We start from the raw sequence: 17,036 nt of genomic DNA, 5'->3' as shown, positions 1-17,036 counted from the left end.
TTGTGTATTTCAATTTTTTTAAAGTCCTAGTAAATAGATTTTACGAATTTCATGAAAAGTAAAATATTTTGCAACCACGCACACTAAATACGTTCCAAAATTTTTTTCTTAATTTTTTAATTTACAAAAAAATTTTTTTTAATTTCCGAAAATCATATACAATCACATCGGTTACTTGGATTTTAAAATTTTTCTATTTTATATCTTTTTGTAAAGAAAAAAAAAAATTTTTTTTTTCTTAATAGTCTTATGAACGTGGACTTGGCGCGGTTTTCTTACAGTGAAACTGTTTTTGTTCGGATTTCAGTATTTTTTGTAATTATAATAAAAATTTGCAATTGGTACCAACTTAAATCTCAAGTTGGCTGCATTTTTTATAGCAAACTATCCCCTTGAAACTACAGTTTATGTAAAAATAATTCCAGCGCACTCTGGTGGGTGTAGATGCAAGCTGTGAAATTTATTTTTTTAACTGTAGTTTCCCATCTATTGGACTATCACCATGCATTCTCGAATTACTTAGTCTGTGGCATGTCACTTTTTACATCGAAAAAAAGTTAGGATCGAAATTTTTGAGCTTGCTATAGTTTGTGCTGATAAAATTTAATAATTTCAAGTAGATTAATTGTTATAATTGAATATAATTAATTGATATCAGTAAAATAAAGTATGAATTACTGATATAATATAAAATTTAGGAACAAGAAGTACCGTAGAATTAAATAAAATTTTGCAACCTCGAAATACCGTTCTGCTTACAGTAAACACACTCGGTAGTCTGGCGCTCCGTTTACAACGGATTTGAACGGAACTTTGCGCCAGATTCTACCGAATCTGTGGATGGTACATATACTTTAGAGTCATTATTGACAAGCCTAAAACTTTTTGCTGTTTATGTACTTATTTTAGCCAATCACAAACGAGAAACTGATCGTTTGAAAAGTCTGGCAACACTGCGTGAGCGTTAAGATATTTTATAGTGGTTATACTGTAGTGTTTTGGACTAACTGTAGATTAACCTCTGTTTTACATTTATTCGGAAATATAATTACAATGTCTGAAAAATTAACTTATAAAGGACGATTCATAAAAAAAAGTCCTTGAAAAACGACAGAAATCACTAGCAAATATGCAAATAACAAATAGAAAAAAAATAATTGACAATATTGTTTTGTTTTTTCAGAAAAATCAGTAATTGAATTTTTTATGTTGATGTATTTACGGATTTTAAATTTTAGTATTTTTTTTATTATTTCATCTGACTATTATTTTTATAACTTATGAAAGATTAATATATATTATTATATTCAACTTATTAACTTTTGAATTTTTATAAATATAGAAAAATACTTATTTTCATAAAATAATCATTGTTACTTTTTTAAATAAATAAAATTAATAACTATAATGTTACACTTTAAGTAAATTAAAAGTTTCAAATTTTTCAGCGCATGCGCGTCTCATATTTTTTTCGCGGCTCACAAAACTTGCGTTGTTGCCACAGTTTTATTAACGTATCCCCTCCTCGGCTAAAGTCTGGTAAATTTTTCATTACTTATTAATAAATCTCTCTGAAACTGTGTGGTAATTATCAATGAAATTATTTTTAAAAAATTGTTTAGTTGTTAGTTAACGTTACTCTAGTTTTTTAAAAGAATCCTAAGAAAAGTTTCTGAGATATAAAAATGTTTGTAGGTAAACTTTTCGATATCCCGCATACCGCAATGTAAAAGAGCGTTCAAAACTCAAACTTTGAAATTAAATATCTCTGAAACTAAATGGTCAAAAATTTTCAAATTGCGCCAATCGACGCAGAATTATATGAATATTAATCTGCCGAAGTTAAAAAAAAATCCTAAGAAAACGACTCTGGCGAGGGTACTACCTTAAATTAAAATAAAAAAAAAATTTTTTAGAAATTTCACGTATAATTTTTTCAATAAAATAAATTATAAAAATTTTAGATAGATTTAATTATAAAAATAATTAAAACACGAACGTAATTTTTGTAATTAATGTTATAAATTAATTTTTTTTTCAAATAAAAAAAAAAGTGTTAATTGTATTAATTTTTTTAACTTTCTAAAGACATTAAAATAAATTGTATCAATTTTAAAAAAAAATTTTTATATAATTTATTTGGTAAAAAAATGATTAAATATGTGCTTAATTAATTTTCATTAAAATTTAACAGTCACTTAACCATTTTTCAACTTTATTTTACAAAAAAAATTACTTTTGAAAAATTGTATTTTAAATTTAAAAAAATGTTTTTTTTTCAATTTTTTGAAATAATTTATTTGTTACAAAAATTATCAAATATTTGGCAAATTTATTTTCATTAAAAAAAAAAGAAAAGTTTTTAATTTATGGAAAAATATATTTATATAGTTACAAATTAATTATATGTCAAATAAAATAATATTTTTTTTTATAATATATTATAATATATAATATGATGTTCTGGTTTAAATAATGAATGTATATTAGGGTGGCGCAAAAAAACCGACTATTTTTTTTTTCTAAGTCTCGAGTGAAAAAATGTTAGTTTTTGATGTTTTAAGAGCCCTCACCAAAGGACAGCTTAAAAAAACATTTTTAAGATGTCGCTCCAAATTTTTTTAAAATTCAAAAATCGTCAAAAATCGAATTTTTTTTATTTTTTTTCTCGTTACGGTATAATTTTATAGACTGAAAAAAAAAAGTTTCTGAAAATTTTAATTTTGAAAGGTCGCTCATAATTTTTTTCAATTTATTAGTGCATTAGTTTAGATTTTTTCGAGCGACCTTTACTATTCAAATTAAAATTCCATGCATTTTTTTTTTTTTATTTAGTACAATAATCGATAAAAATACATCACGAGATGAACTAAAAATCAAGCACAACATAGAAAATATAATTTTTTTTAATTTAATAATTTTATTTAATCAACTGCCAGGCGTGGGTTCGAATCCCAAGCTGGTCTTAGAAACCAGCTTGGTTGAGATTTGACCTTGCCGCGTAGGTTAAGATTTTTTCAAACCAAAAAGACCCCAACGTACCACTCCCAACACTTAAAATCGGCGATATGACTGATTAAAGAAAAAAAAAAAAAAATTATGAGCGACCTTTCAAAATTTAAATTTTGAACTGAAACTTTCAGAAACTTATTTTTTTTTGGTCTATAAAATTATACCGTAACGAGAAAAAAAATTAAAAAAAAAAAATTCAATTTTTGACGATTTTTAAAATTTTAAAAAATTTGGAGTAACCTCTTAAAAGTTTTTTTTTAAACTGTCCTTTGGTGAGGGCTCTTAAAACATCAAAAACTAACATTTTTTCACTCGAGACTTAAAAAATAAAAATAGTCGGTTTTTTTGCGCCACCCTAATGTATATAATAGAGATTCAGTAAGACTTAAGAATTAATACTGACATTTACCAACTCGTTAATAACGAGACTATTTAATAACTTTAAGTTACTTTATCAATTTTTAAATTAACCTTTCAATTTATAGGACAAATGTAATTAATACCATTAATTATATAATCGACATATATCAAGTACATTAAATCAATAATAATTCTTAAGTTTTACAAAGTTGACTTTTATAGGATATAAAATCAATTTAATTTCTCTAATTGGAATATAATAAAAATATTTAATTAGGTAATTTAATTGTCCTAAGCGCATCATCTGGATTGGTCTCAAGAAGAGCTATCGTGCCAATATTGAATGGTACTCCTATACCACCATCCAACACCAATCCTCCATCATAGCAATGAGATCTTATTGTCAAACGATTACAAAATCCACGAGGTTTCATTGTTTTTGGTAATGGCCATATTTCGTTTAAGATAATGTCTCTAATAGCATAACTTATCCGCGTGTCATCTGAAAAAAAATACAATTTTTTTTTTTAAACAATCTAGGTATTAAATTTTTTTAATGACACTGAGGTTGAGAGCTATTAGAAATTTTTTTAGGAGTTAATCTATGTTATGAAGAGAATGAGCAAAATTTTGTGGCAAGTGTATTTATATGATAAAATGGATTTTCATAGTTAAATAGTCCAATAGACAATCCAGGATAATAAGTATTTAGGGTGCATTCGAAAATGCTCTATCTCTAGATATATAATTAAGAAATGACCTTGTATCTTGTAAACTATTGACATTTTTATAGATATAAACTCATCCCGATGTTACACTCATCGAGACCTTTCATTTGAGTACCCACATTAAGTTTTCATATATTTTCTATATTTATATATATATATTATATATATGTAAATATGAAAAATATATCAAAAATGCATGTGGGCACTCAAATGAAAGCACTTGATGAGTGTAACATCAAAATGAGTTTATATCTTAAAAAATGTCCATAATTAAGAAATGACCTTGTATCTTGTCAATTAATGACATTTTTTAAGATATTAGCTCATCCCGATGTTACACTCATCAAGACCTTTCATTTGAGTACCCACATCAAGTTTTCATATATTTTGTATATTTATATATATTATATATATGTATATATGAAAAATATATCAAAAATGCATGTGGGCACTCAAATGAAAGCACTTGATGAGTGTAACATCAAAATGAGTTTATAGCTTAAAAAATGTCCATAATTAAGAAATGACCTTGTATCTTGTCAATTAATGACATTTTTTAAGATATTAGCTCATCCCGATGTTACACTCATCGAGACCTTTCATTTGAGTACCCACATCAAGTTTTCATATATTTTGTATATTTATATATATTATATATATGTATATATGAAAAATATATCAAAAATGCATGTGGGTACTCAAATGAAAGCACTTGATGAATGTAACATCGGGATGAGCTTATATCTTTAAAAACGTCAATGATTAAAAAAGTACAGTGCAATTTAACAACGTCATTATATAATAAAGCGAAATTTCATTTAGTTTATGTTGACATGCATTTTATGTTTTACTATGTAATATGTATGTATACATTAAGGGTGGCGCAAAAATACCGACTATTTTTTTTTTTTAAGTCCCGAATGAAAAAATGTTAGTTCTTGATGTTTTAAGAGCCCTCACCAAAGGACAGCTCAAAAAAAAATTTTGAAGAGGTCACTCCAAATTTTTTTAAATTTCAAAAATCGTCAAAAATCGAATTTTTTTTTTTTAATTTTTTTTCTCGTTACGGTATAATTTTATAGACCAAAAAAAAAATAAGTTCCTGAAAGTTTCAGTTCAAAATTTAAATTTTGAAAGGTCGCTCATAATTTTTGGTTTTTTTTCTTTAATTAGTCATATCGCCGACTTTAAGTGTTGGGAGTGGTACGTTGGGGTCTTTTTGGTTTGAAAAAATCTTAATCTACGCGGCAAGGTCAAATCTCAACCAAGCTGGTTTCTAAGACCAGCTTGGGATTCGAATCCACGCCTGGCAGTTGATTAAATAAAATTATTAAATTAAAAAAAAATTATATTTTCTATATTGTGCTTGATTTTTAGTTCATCTCGTGATGTATTTTTATCGATTATTGTACTAAATAAAAAAAAAAAAAATGCATGGAATTTTAATTTGAATAGTAAAGGTCGCTCGAAAAAATCTAAACTAATGCACTAATGAATTGAAAAAAATTATGAGCGACCTTTCAAAATTCAAATTTTGAACTGAAATTTTCAGAAACTTTTTTTTTTCAGTCTATAAAATTATACCGTAACGAGAAAAAAAATAAAAAAAATTCGATTTTTGACGATTTTTGAATTTTAAAAAAATTTGGAGCGACATCTTAAAAATGTTTTTTTAAGCTGTCCTTTGGTGAGGGCTCTCAAATCATCAAAAACTAACATTTTTTCACTCGAGACTTAAAAAAGAAAAATAGTCGGTTTTTTTGCGCCACCCTAGTATACATGTTTTGTATCTTGGTATAAATAAATAAATAAATAAATAAATAAATAATACCTGATTTAAATTGTAACCTATTATTATAATCATTAGAAATTTTTTCAATTTCTTTGTCAGTGTACTTATTATTCAATGTCGCAACATTTAAAATTTCCTTAACAATTTGCGGTGTTAAACTATTTATTGCTTTGTACCAAGAACTTGAACCTGTTCCAGTACTAATACAAATTCCAGAGCTCTTAAATTTATGGTAATTTTCTTCATCATCCATACGTATTTCTAATAAACTTGTTTTAGCTGATAACGCTTCTCCTATAAATACCTAAAAAAATAATTAAAAAATTTTTTTTATTAAATTAAAAGTTATTATTTTTAATTAAAAATGTTTTTATTAAATTAAAAATTTAAATAGTAAATATCTTAGCGATTTGTTAAAAATATTTAATAATTTTTTAATACTAATTTTTTTGTTAAATAATATAATGCTCTATATATTAGTAATCCACTTTGATCTAATTTCTCACATGCAATATAAATATGTTTAGTTAATTATTAAATATTAATTATTTATATTAATTCTTACTTCATTTAATGCAAGCCAAGGTAACTTTCGCTGATGAAACTTCCTACCATCAGACTCCAATTCTTTATTACAATCAGCTTGATAATTATCATGCCCAAGAATTTGATTTTTTTCGTGCATATGAAACGGCTGTTGCCAAATTTTACTCTTTTCTCCCTGAAGAGTTACTCTAATTCTAGTTCTCATGACAAATTCATAGTCTCCAGCGGTTAGTAGCTCAAAAATCTTTGGAATATCATCGGTGTAACGTCGATGTAACATTAGATATCCCTCCGAAGAATCTGGGTCGGAATTTATTCCTAAAATAGGCTTTTTGTTGTCCATTATAAAATTAGCACCGAGTAAAAATGTCCCGTCACCGCCAATAGCTATCACTAAATCAGCCCAGTCAAAATCTGCTTTTTTAATAGTGAACCTAAAAATAAAAAAAAAATTAAATAATAATTACTGACAGGATTTTTTGCCTTAACAGCCGAGACCAGTGATTGCAGTTTCAATCGGCTTAGCGAAACGAATGGAAATTTTGAAAAAACGTTTTTAGAGATAATAGATAATTTAATAAACTATTTTACCACAAAGCGTTTTTTTCAAAAATTTCATTCGTTTCGTGAAACCAATTGAAACTGCAATTGCTCTGCTGTTGGGAGTGCGACAGAGATAGTTCCGTTGAACTCCGTGAGAGCAAAGCGAGAAAAAGATGGTCTCGCCTGTTAATCAAGAGACTCGATAGAGTCTGGCGCCAAGTTCCGTTCTCAAGCCAGACTACCGAGTGTGTCTATACCGTAAGCAGAACGGTTTTTTGAGGTTACAAATTTTTTTTCAAATTTACTTTGATTTTTTTTTTATATGATATTTTATAATAGTAGTTCATGCTTTTTATTACGCGTATTATTTGATTATTATCAATTATCTTTATAATTTCTATTTAAAATTATTAAAAATAATCAGCACAAACTATAGCAACCCAGATTTTTAGATTTGAACTTTTTTCTTATGTAAAAAGCGGACGGCCAGAGACTAAATAATATAAGGGTGCATGCTAATCTTATAATAGACGGGAAACTACAGTGAAAAAAAGATATTTGACAGCTTGCAATTACACACGCCAGGCGGCGCAAGAATAACTTTTACATGAACTATAGCTTAAAGGGGATAGTTTGCCACCGGAAATGTACTAAATTAAAATCGTCAATTTTTATTATAATTACAAAAAATACTGAAATCCGAACAAAAACAGTTTCACTGTAAAAAAATCACGCCAAGTCCACGTTCATAAGACTATTAAGAAAAAAAAATTTTATTTCTTTACAAAAAGATATAAAATAAAAAATTAAAAAATCCAAGTAACCGATATGGTTGTATATGATTTTCGGAAATTAAAAAAAATTTTTTTGTAAACTAAAAAATTAAAAGAAACAATTTTGGAACGTACTTGGTGTGCGTCATTGTGTACTTCAATTTTTTTTTAAAGTCCTAGAAGACAGATTTTAGGAATTTCATAAAAAGTGAAATATTTCGTAACCACGCACACTAAATAAGTTCCAAAATTGTTTCTTTTAATTTTTAAATTTACAAAAAAATTTTTTTTAATTTCCGAAAATCATATACAACCATATCGGTTACTTGGATTTTTTAATTTTTTATTTTATATCTTTTTGTAAAGAAATAAAAATTTTTTTTCTTAATAGTCTTATGAACGTGGACTTGGCGTGATTTTTTTACAGTGAAACTGTTTTTGTTCGGATTTTAAAATAACAATTAATGGTTTCAATTTTTTGATATTAAGGTGAAAATATTGGCTGTTAAAAATAAACATAAGACATTTTTTTTATAAAATTAAATTTTGAAAAAATTTTTATAGGACCAATATTTTCGCTGTAACATTAAAAATTATTAATTTTAGTTCTATTAATTACAATTACCTATCTGTTATTTGATAATTAATATTATTTTTCTTCAAAGTATCAACAAGTTTCCTTTCAACAATTTTATTTTTCTCGTGACTTGCTAACATACTGTCATAATTAGCTCCGCGATCCAATAAGCGGGACTTAAATTCTCGGTCATCAATATCTGGCTCTTGAGAACGTTCAAATTGAAATCTTGAAACTTTTGACACAATAAGCACTCGTTCAGGTACCAAGCTGCTAGATTGGTGTCTCATAATTGATAAATTTAATGAATTTTTAGAAAATGTTCGCAAGCTTAATAAAATTCCTGAAACATTAAAAAATTGTCATTTAAATTTTTAAAAATTAGTATTAATTAAATTAATTTAATATTAATTAATTTACTGACACTAAAATAAGCAGACACTTGACAATTTTTTTATTTTTCTATGCCATTAAAGTTAGCTGTCATTTTACAATTTTTTAATTTTATTTAACAAAAAAATTTGTTCCAAAAATTTATTTTAAAAAAATTGCATTTTTAATTTTTTAAAATTTCTACATGTCAATTTTTTTTCCAATTTTTTTTGCCATAATTCATTTGTTATAAAATTCTTAAAATTTTCATAAAAAACTAAGCCCAGAAAATAATTTTTATAAAATGACATTTTTTAATTTTTAGTTTCCAAAAATGGAATTTTAAAAATTGAATTTGTGAAAAAAATTCTAAAAATAATCAAATGTCTAAATATATAAATTAAATCTATCACTATTGTAATTTAACATTGTAAAAAATAATAAAATAATTACTTCCTGCTTCTCGTCGAAAACAGCAGACAAAAACCGTCATTACAATAAAAATAATAAAATAATAAATATTTAATTTTTAAACTTTTTAACTCTGTGTTTATAAAGTTTACAAAGCATAGTTATTATAGTTACAGACATCTAACCTTAAATGCCACTAGAATAAGCTGATTAATAAAATAAATATCCAAGGCTTGAAAACAATATACTTGACAAAAAAAATAATTTGCTTGTAAGTGTAAGACACTTTAGTTCATTGAGGTCATTTATTTTTACAGTGATAAGTATGATTTCAAACGACCGTGATTTTTTAAATCTTTATTTTTTAAATCTTATCATTCTCTATGACATGACGTTTATTTTATTATTGATATGGTATTTGTCAATATAAGGAAATATAATAACAACAATGGATAAGTGACCGCCATTTTACTGAAAGTTAGAACGGTCCTCAGTCTCCCTCTATCCACAACTAAAGTTACTAGAAATACTAGTCGAGGTTAAAAATTATTGACAGCTTAGTAAGTGTCAAAAATTGTTTTGATTTTATTATTAATTAAATTAGATGTTTTTAAAAAATTGCACTAATTTTTTTTAAATCTAAATTTTTAATTTTTATTGTTATTTTTTTTAATAAAAAAAATCCTAAAATTTTTCAATAAATCGCGTGACTAATGCAAAAAGGGCGCATAGCTACAGGTTAGTAGGGATCCTAATATAAAATCCTAATATCCTAATATAAAATTCCTAATATAAAATTGAGATGAAATGTATGTGGCATCAAACTATTCGTAACGTGATTGGTTGAATATATCATAAGCATGAAAATATATGCAAATGTTGGAATAAGGGCGTCAGGCGCTTGCGCGCGCAAATTCAAATTCTAGTCCTAATATAAAATTGAGATGAAATGTATGTGGCATCAAACTATTCGTAACGTGATTGGTCAAATATATCATAAGCATGAAAATATATGCAAATGCTACAGTCAGGCGCGCGCTTGCGCGCGCAAATTCAAATTCTAGTCCATGCTAAAAGGGCGCATAAAAAAATTTTTTTTTCTCATTCTTCTTGAAATCACTCGAAACACAAAGATCTGTAAAAAAAAAAAAAATTCGAGTATAAATAAAGCTAAAAGGACGTAACTCGACATGCGCCCTTTTAGCTTTTAGAAAAGTAGTGCCTAAAGCTAAAAGGGCACAAAAAAAATTTAAGTTTTTATAAAAAATTTTGATAAATAGCTTCACAAGACATAAAATAAAAAAGTTTAATGAATAAAAAAAAAAATTTCTCAACAGCCGGTCCCTACACGGAAAGAACAAGATGACACTGGGTATCATCCCAGATTATACTCGGTGATATCTGTGGTGAAAAAAAATTTCAGATAGTAGCTAGAAAAATCCAGATTATACTGCATGATATCTGGATTATACTCATTGTAATCTGGATTACACTAACTACTATCTGAAATTTTTTTTTACTCAGTATAATCCGAGATGATATCCAGTGTCATCTTGTTCTTTTCGCGTACGATTGCAGTTTAATATTTCTCTTCTAGACAAAGAAGAATTTTGAAAAAAACGCTCTGCTACGTAATAGATTTTTTAATTATCTATTTCGTATAGCAGGGTGTTTTTTTTCAAAATTGTCCTTTATTTAAAAGAAAAACATAAAACTTCAATAGCTTTATAATCATGAATGCACCGAGGATAGTACCGTTTCTTGCAGTGAGTGCGACGCGAAAAAAAAAGGGGATCGGCTGTTTTTAAGTATTTAAACAATATTGAAAAAACAATAATTTTTGACTATTTTTATACAAGCAATGGATAATAAATAAATTCATACAATCACGCATATTTAGCAATTTTTTAAAAATATTTTTAATTGTAATTTTAAAAGAGTGTATGTTGAGTTAGAATACGCCTCTTTCGTGTGAATCTACCTTTTTTTTTTAGTTTTTAGGCTAAAAATGAGCATTTTAATGAATTATTTAGAAAAAAAATTTATAAGCCTTTTTAGCTTTAGGTCATAAAAATTTAAAATTCCTAAAGCTAAAAGGGCGCATAATTAGAGACATACGCCCTTTTAGCTTTAGGAAATCAATGCTTGATTTTTCGACGAAGAATATGTCAACTAGTCAATTGGTGATAAAATAAAAAAATCATGCGTCCTTTTTGCATTAGTCACGCGATATAATCCTCGTTGCAGTCTTGAAACAGTTACAAAAAACTCTAGAGAATTCGTTGAAATATTCTCTGATCATATAAAAAATTTATTACCGCATGATTTTGTTGCTAAAGAACAATCGGTTTTTTTTTCAACAAACAAAACAATCATTGCAAGATCATGAGTTCATAGCTATTTGCGATTTTGCAGAAAATTATGCTTTTGTGATACAAGATGCAGTGCCAGGGTTTCATTGGAACAATAATCAAGCAACGCATTTTTTCCGTTGTAATCTATTTGAAGCATAACGGCGAACTTATTCACCGAAGTTTAGTCATCATATATGATAGCAATAATCATGACACAGTCGCCGTTCATGTGTTTCTGAAGATTGTTACCGATTTTATGAAAGATTTAGACCCTAATGCAGCTAAAGATTTTTACTTTTCGGATGGAGCTCCACAACAATTTAAGAACTTTAAGAATTTTGTTAATATTTATTACCACAAAGAAGACTAACTTAGATCCTTAGATCATATTTCTCTTCTAGACAAAGAAGAATTTTGAAAAAAACGCTCTGCTACGTAATAGTTTTTTTAATTATCTATTTCGTATAGCAGGGTGTTTTTTTCAAAATTGTCATTTGTTTAAAAGAAAAACATAAAACTTCAATAGCTTTATAATCATGAATGCACCGAGGATAGTACCGTTTCTTGCAGTGAGTGCGACGCGAGAAAAAAAGGGGATCGGCTGTTTTTAAGTACTTAAACAATATTGAAAAAATAATAATTTTTAACTATTTTTATACAAGCAATGGATAATTAAATGAATCGAAAACTAATGGGATTGAAATAATTTTCAAATAAAATAGTATATTACACACCTAGGGAAGTAAAGTAAGAAATGTCTCAGATCACATGTAATTGTTGGCCGAGGCGAAGCCGAGGTCAACAAACATGTGATCTGAGGCTTTCTTATTTACTTCCCGAGGAGTGTATACTATTTTTTTGTCTGACGAAGGCGGAAAGCGGCAACTTAGAGTAGCGCAGCGGGACGAAAGTTGCCACTTTCCGCCCGGAGGGCAAAAAAATAAATTCATACAATCACGCATATTTTGCAATTTTTTAAAAATATTTTTAATTGTAATTTTAAAAGAGGGTATGTTAAGTTAGAATACGCCTCTTTCGTGTGAATCTACCTTTTTTTTTTAGTTTTTAGGCTAAAAATGAGCATTTTAATGAATTATTTAGAAAAAAAATTTATAAGCCTTTTTAGCTTTAGGTCATAAAAATTTAAAATTCCTAAAGCTAAAAAGGCGCATAATTAGAGACATACGCCCTTTCAGCTTTAGGAAATCAATGCTTGATTTTTCGACGAAGAATATGTCAACTAGTCAATCGGTGATAAAATAAAAAAATCATGCGCCCTTTTAGCTTTGCAAAGCTAAAAAGGCTCATACTTTGCCATGCGCCCTTTTTGCATTAGTCACGCGAAATGTCTGCTAAATTCATCTTCATTACTAAAACTTAGTGAAACTGTCAAAAGTGTCTAACTTTTCATTTACTTTTTTTTTTTTTTTATAATAATTTTGAAAAGCAATTTTAATATAATTAATAAAATTATGATATTATAATAATAATAAAATTATGTAAAGCTATTTTGATATTTAATTTATTGTCAATGACTAATTTGGGAAAGGAAGAGAAGAAATTATTGATAACTAACAAAGACAATTAAGTAAACTGACATTTAAAAATTTTTAGAATTTTTTTTATTGGAAAAATTATTACAAAAAAAATTGTCATTTATAAAAAACTTTAAGTGTAATATTTTAAAAATATTTTTTTATTCTGATTTAATTATTAAAAGAAATTAAAAAATTAAAAACGTCGGCTAACTTTAGTATTATTAACTAACAGCTGTCAATTTTAAAAATTTCTTTAACAAATCAATTACAATAAAAAATAAAAAGTTTTAAAAATTTTCACTCATTTTTTTATAATTTTACAGGTGGAATTTTTGTTTATTAAATTTTTTTTTTCATTATAATTTAATTACTATAAAATTATAAAAAAATTTCATGACATTAAAGTTAGCAGTCACTTGACTATTTTTTAATTGTTTTTAACAAATAAATTTGATCCAAAAAATTGGATACTAATTTTTTTAAATTTCTACATGTCAATTTTTTTTTCTACTTTTTTTTTACCATAATTTATTTGTTTAAAAAAATTCTTAAAATTATCAAATATCTTCTAAATTGATTTTCATAAAAATTTTTAATGTCTGTCAACTTCAGTGTAATAAGAAGAAAAGATAATGGGAGAGTTATTATAGATAAATTTAAATCCTACACTCAACAAAACGATTATATATATATATATATATATATATATATATATATATATATATATATATGTATGTATTAGGGTGTCGCAAAAAAACCGACTATTTTTTTTTTTTGTCTCGAGTGAAAAAATGTTAGTTTTTGATGTTTTAAGAGCTCTCTCCAAAAGACAGCTTAAAAAAAAATTTTTAAGATGTCGCTCCAAATTTTTTTAAAATTCAAAAATCGAATTTTTTTTTTTTTTTAATTTTTTTTCTCGTTACGGATAATTTTATAGACTAAAAAAAAATAAGTTTCTGAAAATTTCAGTTCAAAATTTGAATTTTGAAAGGTCGCTCATAATTTTTTTCAATATATTAGTGCATTAGTTTAGATTTTTTCGAGCGACTTTTTACTATTCAAATTAAAATTCCATGAATTTTTTTTTTTTTTATTTAGTACAATAATCGCTAAAAATACATCACGAGATGAACTAAAAATCAAGCACAACATAGAAAATATAATTTTTTTTAATTTAATAATTTTATTTAATCAACTGCCAGGCGTGGGTTCGAATCCCAAGCTGATCTTAGAAACCAGCTTGGTTGAGATTTGACCTTGCCGCGTAGGTTAAGATTTTTTCAAACCAAAAAGACCCCAACGTACCACTCCCAACACTTAAAATCGGCGATATGACTGATTAAAGAAAAAAAAAAAAAATTATGAGCGACCTTTCAAAATTTAAATTTTGAACTGAAACTTTCAGAAACTTATTTTTTTTTGGTCTATAAAATTATACCGTAACGAGAAAAAAAATAAAAAAAAAAAATTCAATTTTTGACGATTTTTGAAATTTTAAAAAATTTGGAGTGACCTCTTCAAAATTTTTTTTTGAGCTGTCCTTTGGTGAGGGCTCTTAAAACATTAAAAACTAACATTTTTTCATTCGGGACTTAAAAAAAAAAAATAGTCGGTTTTTTTGCGCCACCCTAATATATATATATATATATATATATATATATATATATATATATATATATATATATATATATATATATAGAAAAGGGTCAAATGTTATTGATATGAAGCACTCAATGAATTTATCACTAGCTTCTTCTCTCTATCACATCTAATTTATCTTATTTACTCAATGTTATTTACCCATTTTTTCAGAAATTTTTATCATACAATCGTTAACTCAGGGAATCCCTAAACAATTATTTTAAAAACGTGAGTCACATTATTAAATATAATAAACTTGTTTATAATTAAAATACTCACTAACAATTCTGCCACAAGTTACTTAAGACAAACAGTAAAATGTCACTGAAGTTAGTGATTGTCTTCACGTACGTCGTTTCCATCAGTGGTAAGTTACACATTTTTAAAATAAAATTTTTGTATAAAGGATTTTTGCGGAATTTTTATTTAATTTTATATCAAAATTAAGTTAGCCGACTTTTAAAAATTTTTAGAATTCTTTTTATTGAAAAAATTATTACAAAATAATAAAAAAAAATTTCAAATGTAAAAATATTAAAACCAAAAATAATAGTAAAGTGAGCCGACGTTTTTAATTTTTTTTTTTTTTCATTTATTAAATTAGAAAAATAATTTTTTTTTTAAATTGCACTTACAGTTTGAAAATTTTTTTACAAATAAAAATTTTTTTAATGAAAAAAATCTTAAAAATTTTTAAATGTCGGCTAACTTAATTTTCATAAACTATAAGTGTAATTTAAAAAAAATTTTTTTTAATTATAATTTAATAAAGTAAAAAAAATTAAAAACATTGGCTAACTTTAGTATTGTTAATTTTGTATAAATAATTGTTCAATTGTCTATATTAAATAATAATCATTAAATTATTCTTCTATATTTTTAATATTAAAATTTTTTAATTTTCAATTGCCTACAAAATTCTACTCATTTTATTTAAAAAAAAATAAAAATTTCACATAAGAAAAATTAAAAAAATTATAAGTGCAATTTTTAAAAATATTTTTTTTGTGATTATTTAATTAATAAAAAAAAATAGAAAAATTGCTAAATGTCTTTTTATTTTATTATCATTAAGATATATTAAAATAAAAATAATTTGTCATAAAAAAGTTAAAATACTTGATAATTTTCTTTTAAATTAATTTTTTTGTATGGATAAAATTTAATTGAAAAAAAAGGAATGTAATTTTTTCAAAAAATAAGTATTGAAAATTTTAAGCAATTAAATAATTTTTTTTTTCTCAAATGCGTCTATTTATTTTCCAGCATTATCACTTCCTACGAGTCAATATGACGTGGTGCAAGACCCCATTGAATTTAACGAAAACGCAACTAATACTGCAATTATAAAAGAAGAAATACCCGGTTGGCACGTAAGCGTAAGAATCCGGAACGTCCATTATTGCAACGGAGCTATAATCCACAATAACTGGGTGGTAACTTCAGCTCAGTGTATTTTTAATTGCGACTCAATGAAGTCAATGGTCACAGTTCAGTCCATGACTCCCAAAACCAACAACAGTACCAATATCCACAAAGTCATAAAATACATAATGCACGAAGGCTTTAAATTAAACGAGTGCAACTTGCCGATCAATGACATTGGACTTCTGCAAATAGAAAATAGCTTCTTTTTCTACGGACCAGTTCCTGCAAAAATAATAAAAATCTCCAGTCCAGTGACTGTGCCATCTGATACAAAGATGGATGTTTCGGGTTGGGAATACGGTGTCATCAACAACAAAGCTGCAGAAATGGGAAAAGTTGACCAATGGATGACCATCGGCAACCAACAGTGCCTTGCATATTACTACTCTTTGAATGTGATGCTCACTAGTCAATTTTGTGCGGTTTATACTCAACAAACTGTGGAAAATCCTTGCAGCTTTGTTGATCTTGGAAGCCCAATGGTCTTGGATGGTCGTCTGGTGGGCATCAAGTCCTGGAAAATGAATTGTACACTGTTTCCTCATTCTCCGACGATGTTTACCAATGTTAGAGTTTACTATGATTGGATTAGAGCCAAAGTGGGAAATGCTGTTAGTTTGTAAACAAAATAAATTTGTAATTTTATATTTTGCAACTAATTTTAATAACAATTCATAATTAAATTTTTACTTTTAATAACAAAGAAAATCAAATTTCCTACAATTTTTTGTTCAAAAAATTTTTTTATAGAACCAATATTTGAAAATTTAAACCATTTATTTTAAAATTGAGGCAAAATTTTTCGCCCTATTTACAATGTATTGATTTACAAAAAAATCTTTATTTGATGAAAATGTCCAAGATGATATTTTATATAAATATTGGATATATAGCGTGACTAATGCAAAAAGGGCGCATAGCTGCCGGTGAATGTGGAACGCTTCACGTAATAATTACCGTA

General features: G+C 26.2%; 2 protein-coding genes across 2 annotated transcripts; one reads left to right on the top strand and one right to left on the bottom strand.

The window, feature by feature from the left end:
- Window positions 1-3,295: 3,295 nt before the first annotated feature.
- LOC123267161 (NAD kinase 2, mitochondrial) lies at window positions 3,296-9,513 on the bottom strand. Its single transcript, XM_044731704.1, has 5 exons — window positions 9,157-9,513; window positions 8,380-8,674; window positions 6,458-6,872; window positions 5,932-6,196; window positions 3,296-3,874 (listed from the first exon to the last, which is right to left on the bottom strand). The coding sequence occupies exons 1-5, from the start codon at window positions 9,194-9,196 to the stop codon at window positions 3,642-3,644; spliced, it is 1,248 nt and encodes a 415-aa protein (XP_044587639.1). The 5' UTR covers window positions 9,197-9,513; the 3' UTR covers window positions 3,296-3,641.
- Window positions 9,514-14,783: 5,270 nt separating this feature from the next.
- Window positions 14,784-16,720, top strand: LOC123267339 (trypsin-like). The gene is made up of 3 exons (XM_044731912.1): window positions 14,784-14,875; window positions 14,954-15,014; window positions 15,914-16,720. The coding sequence occupies exons 2-3, from the start codon at window positions 14,966-14,968 to the stop codon at window positions 16,696-16,698; spliced, it is 834 nt and encodes a 277-aa protein (XP_044587847.1). The 5' UTR covers window positions 14,784-14,875; window positions 14,954-14,965; the 3' UTR covers window positions 16,699-16,720.
- Window positions 16,721-17,036: the final 316 nt, after the last annotated feature.

The sequence above is a fragment of the Cotesia glomerata genome, linkage group LG6, assembly GCF_020080835.1.
Source record: "Cotesia glomerata isolate CgM1 linkage group LG6, MPM_Cglom_v2.3, whole genome shotgun sequence".
Classification (NCBI taxonomy): domain Eukaryota; kingdom Metazoa; phylum Arthropoda; class Insecta; order Hymenoptera; family Braconidae; genus Cotesia; species Cotesia glomerata.
The sequence above is the reverse complement of the archived record's forward strand: the minus strand, read 5'-3'. Positions and strand labels throughout refer to the sequence as shown.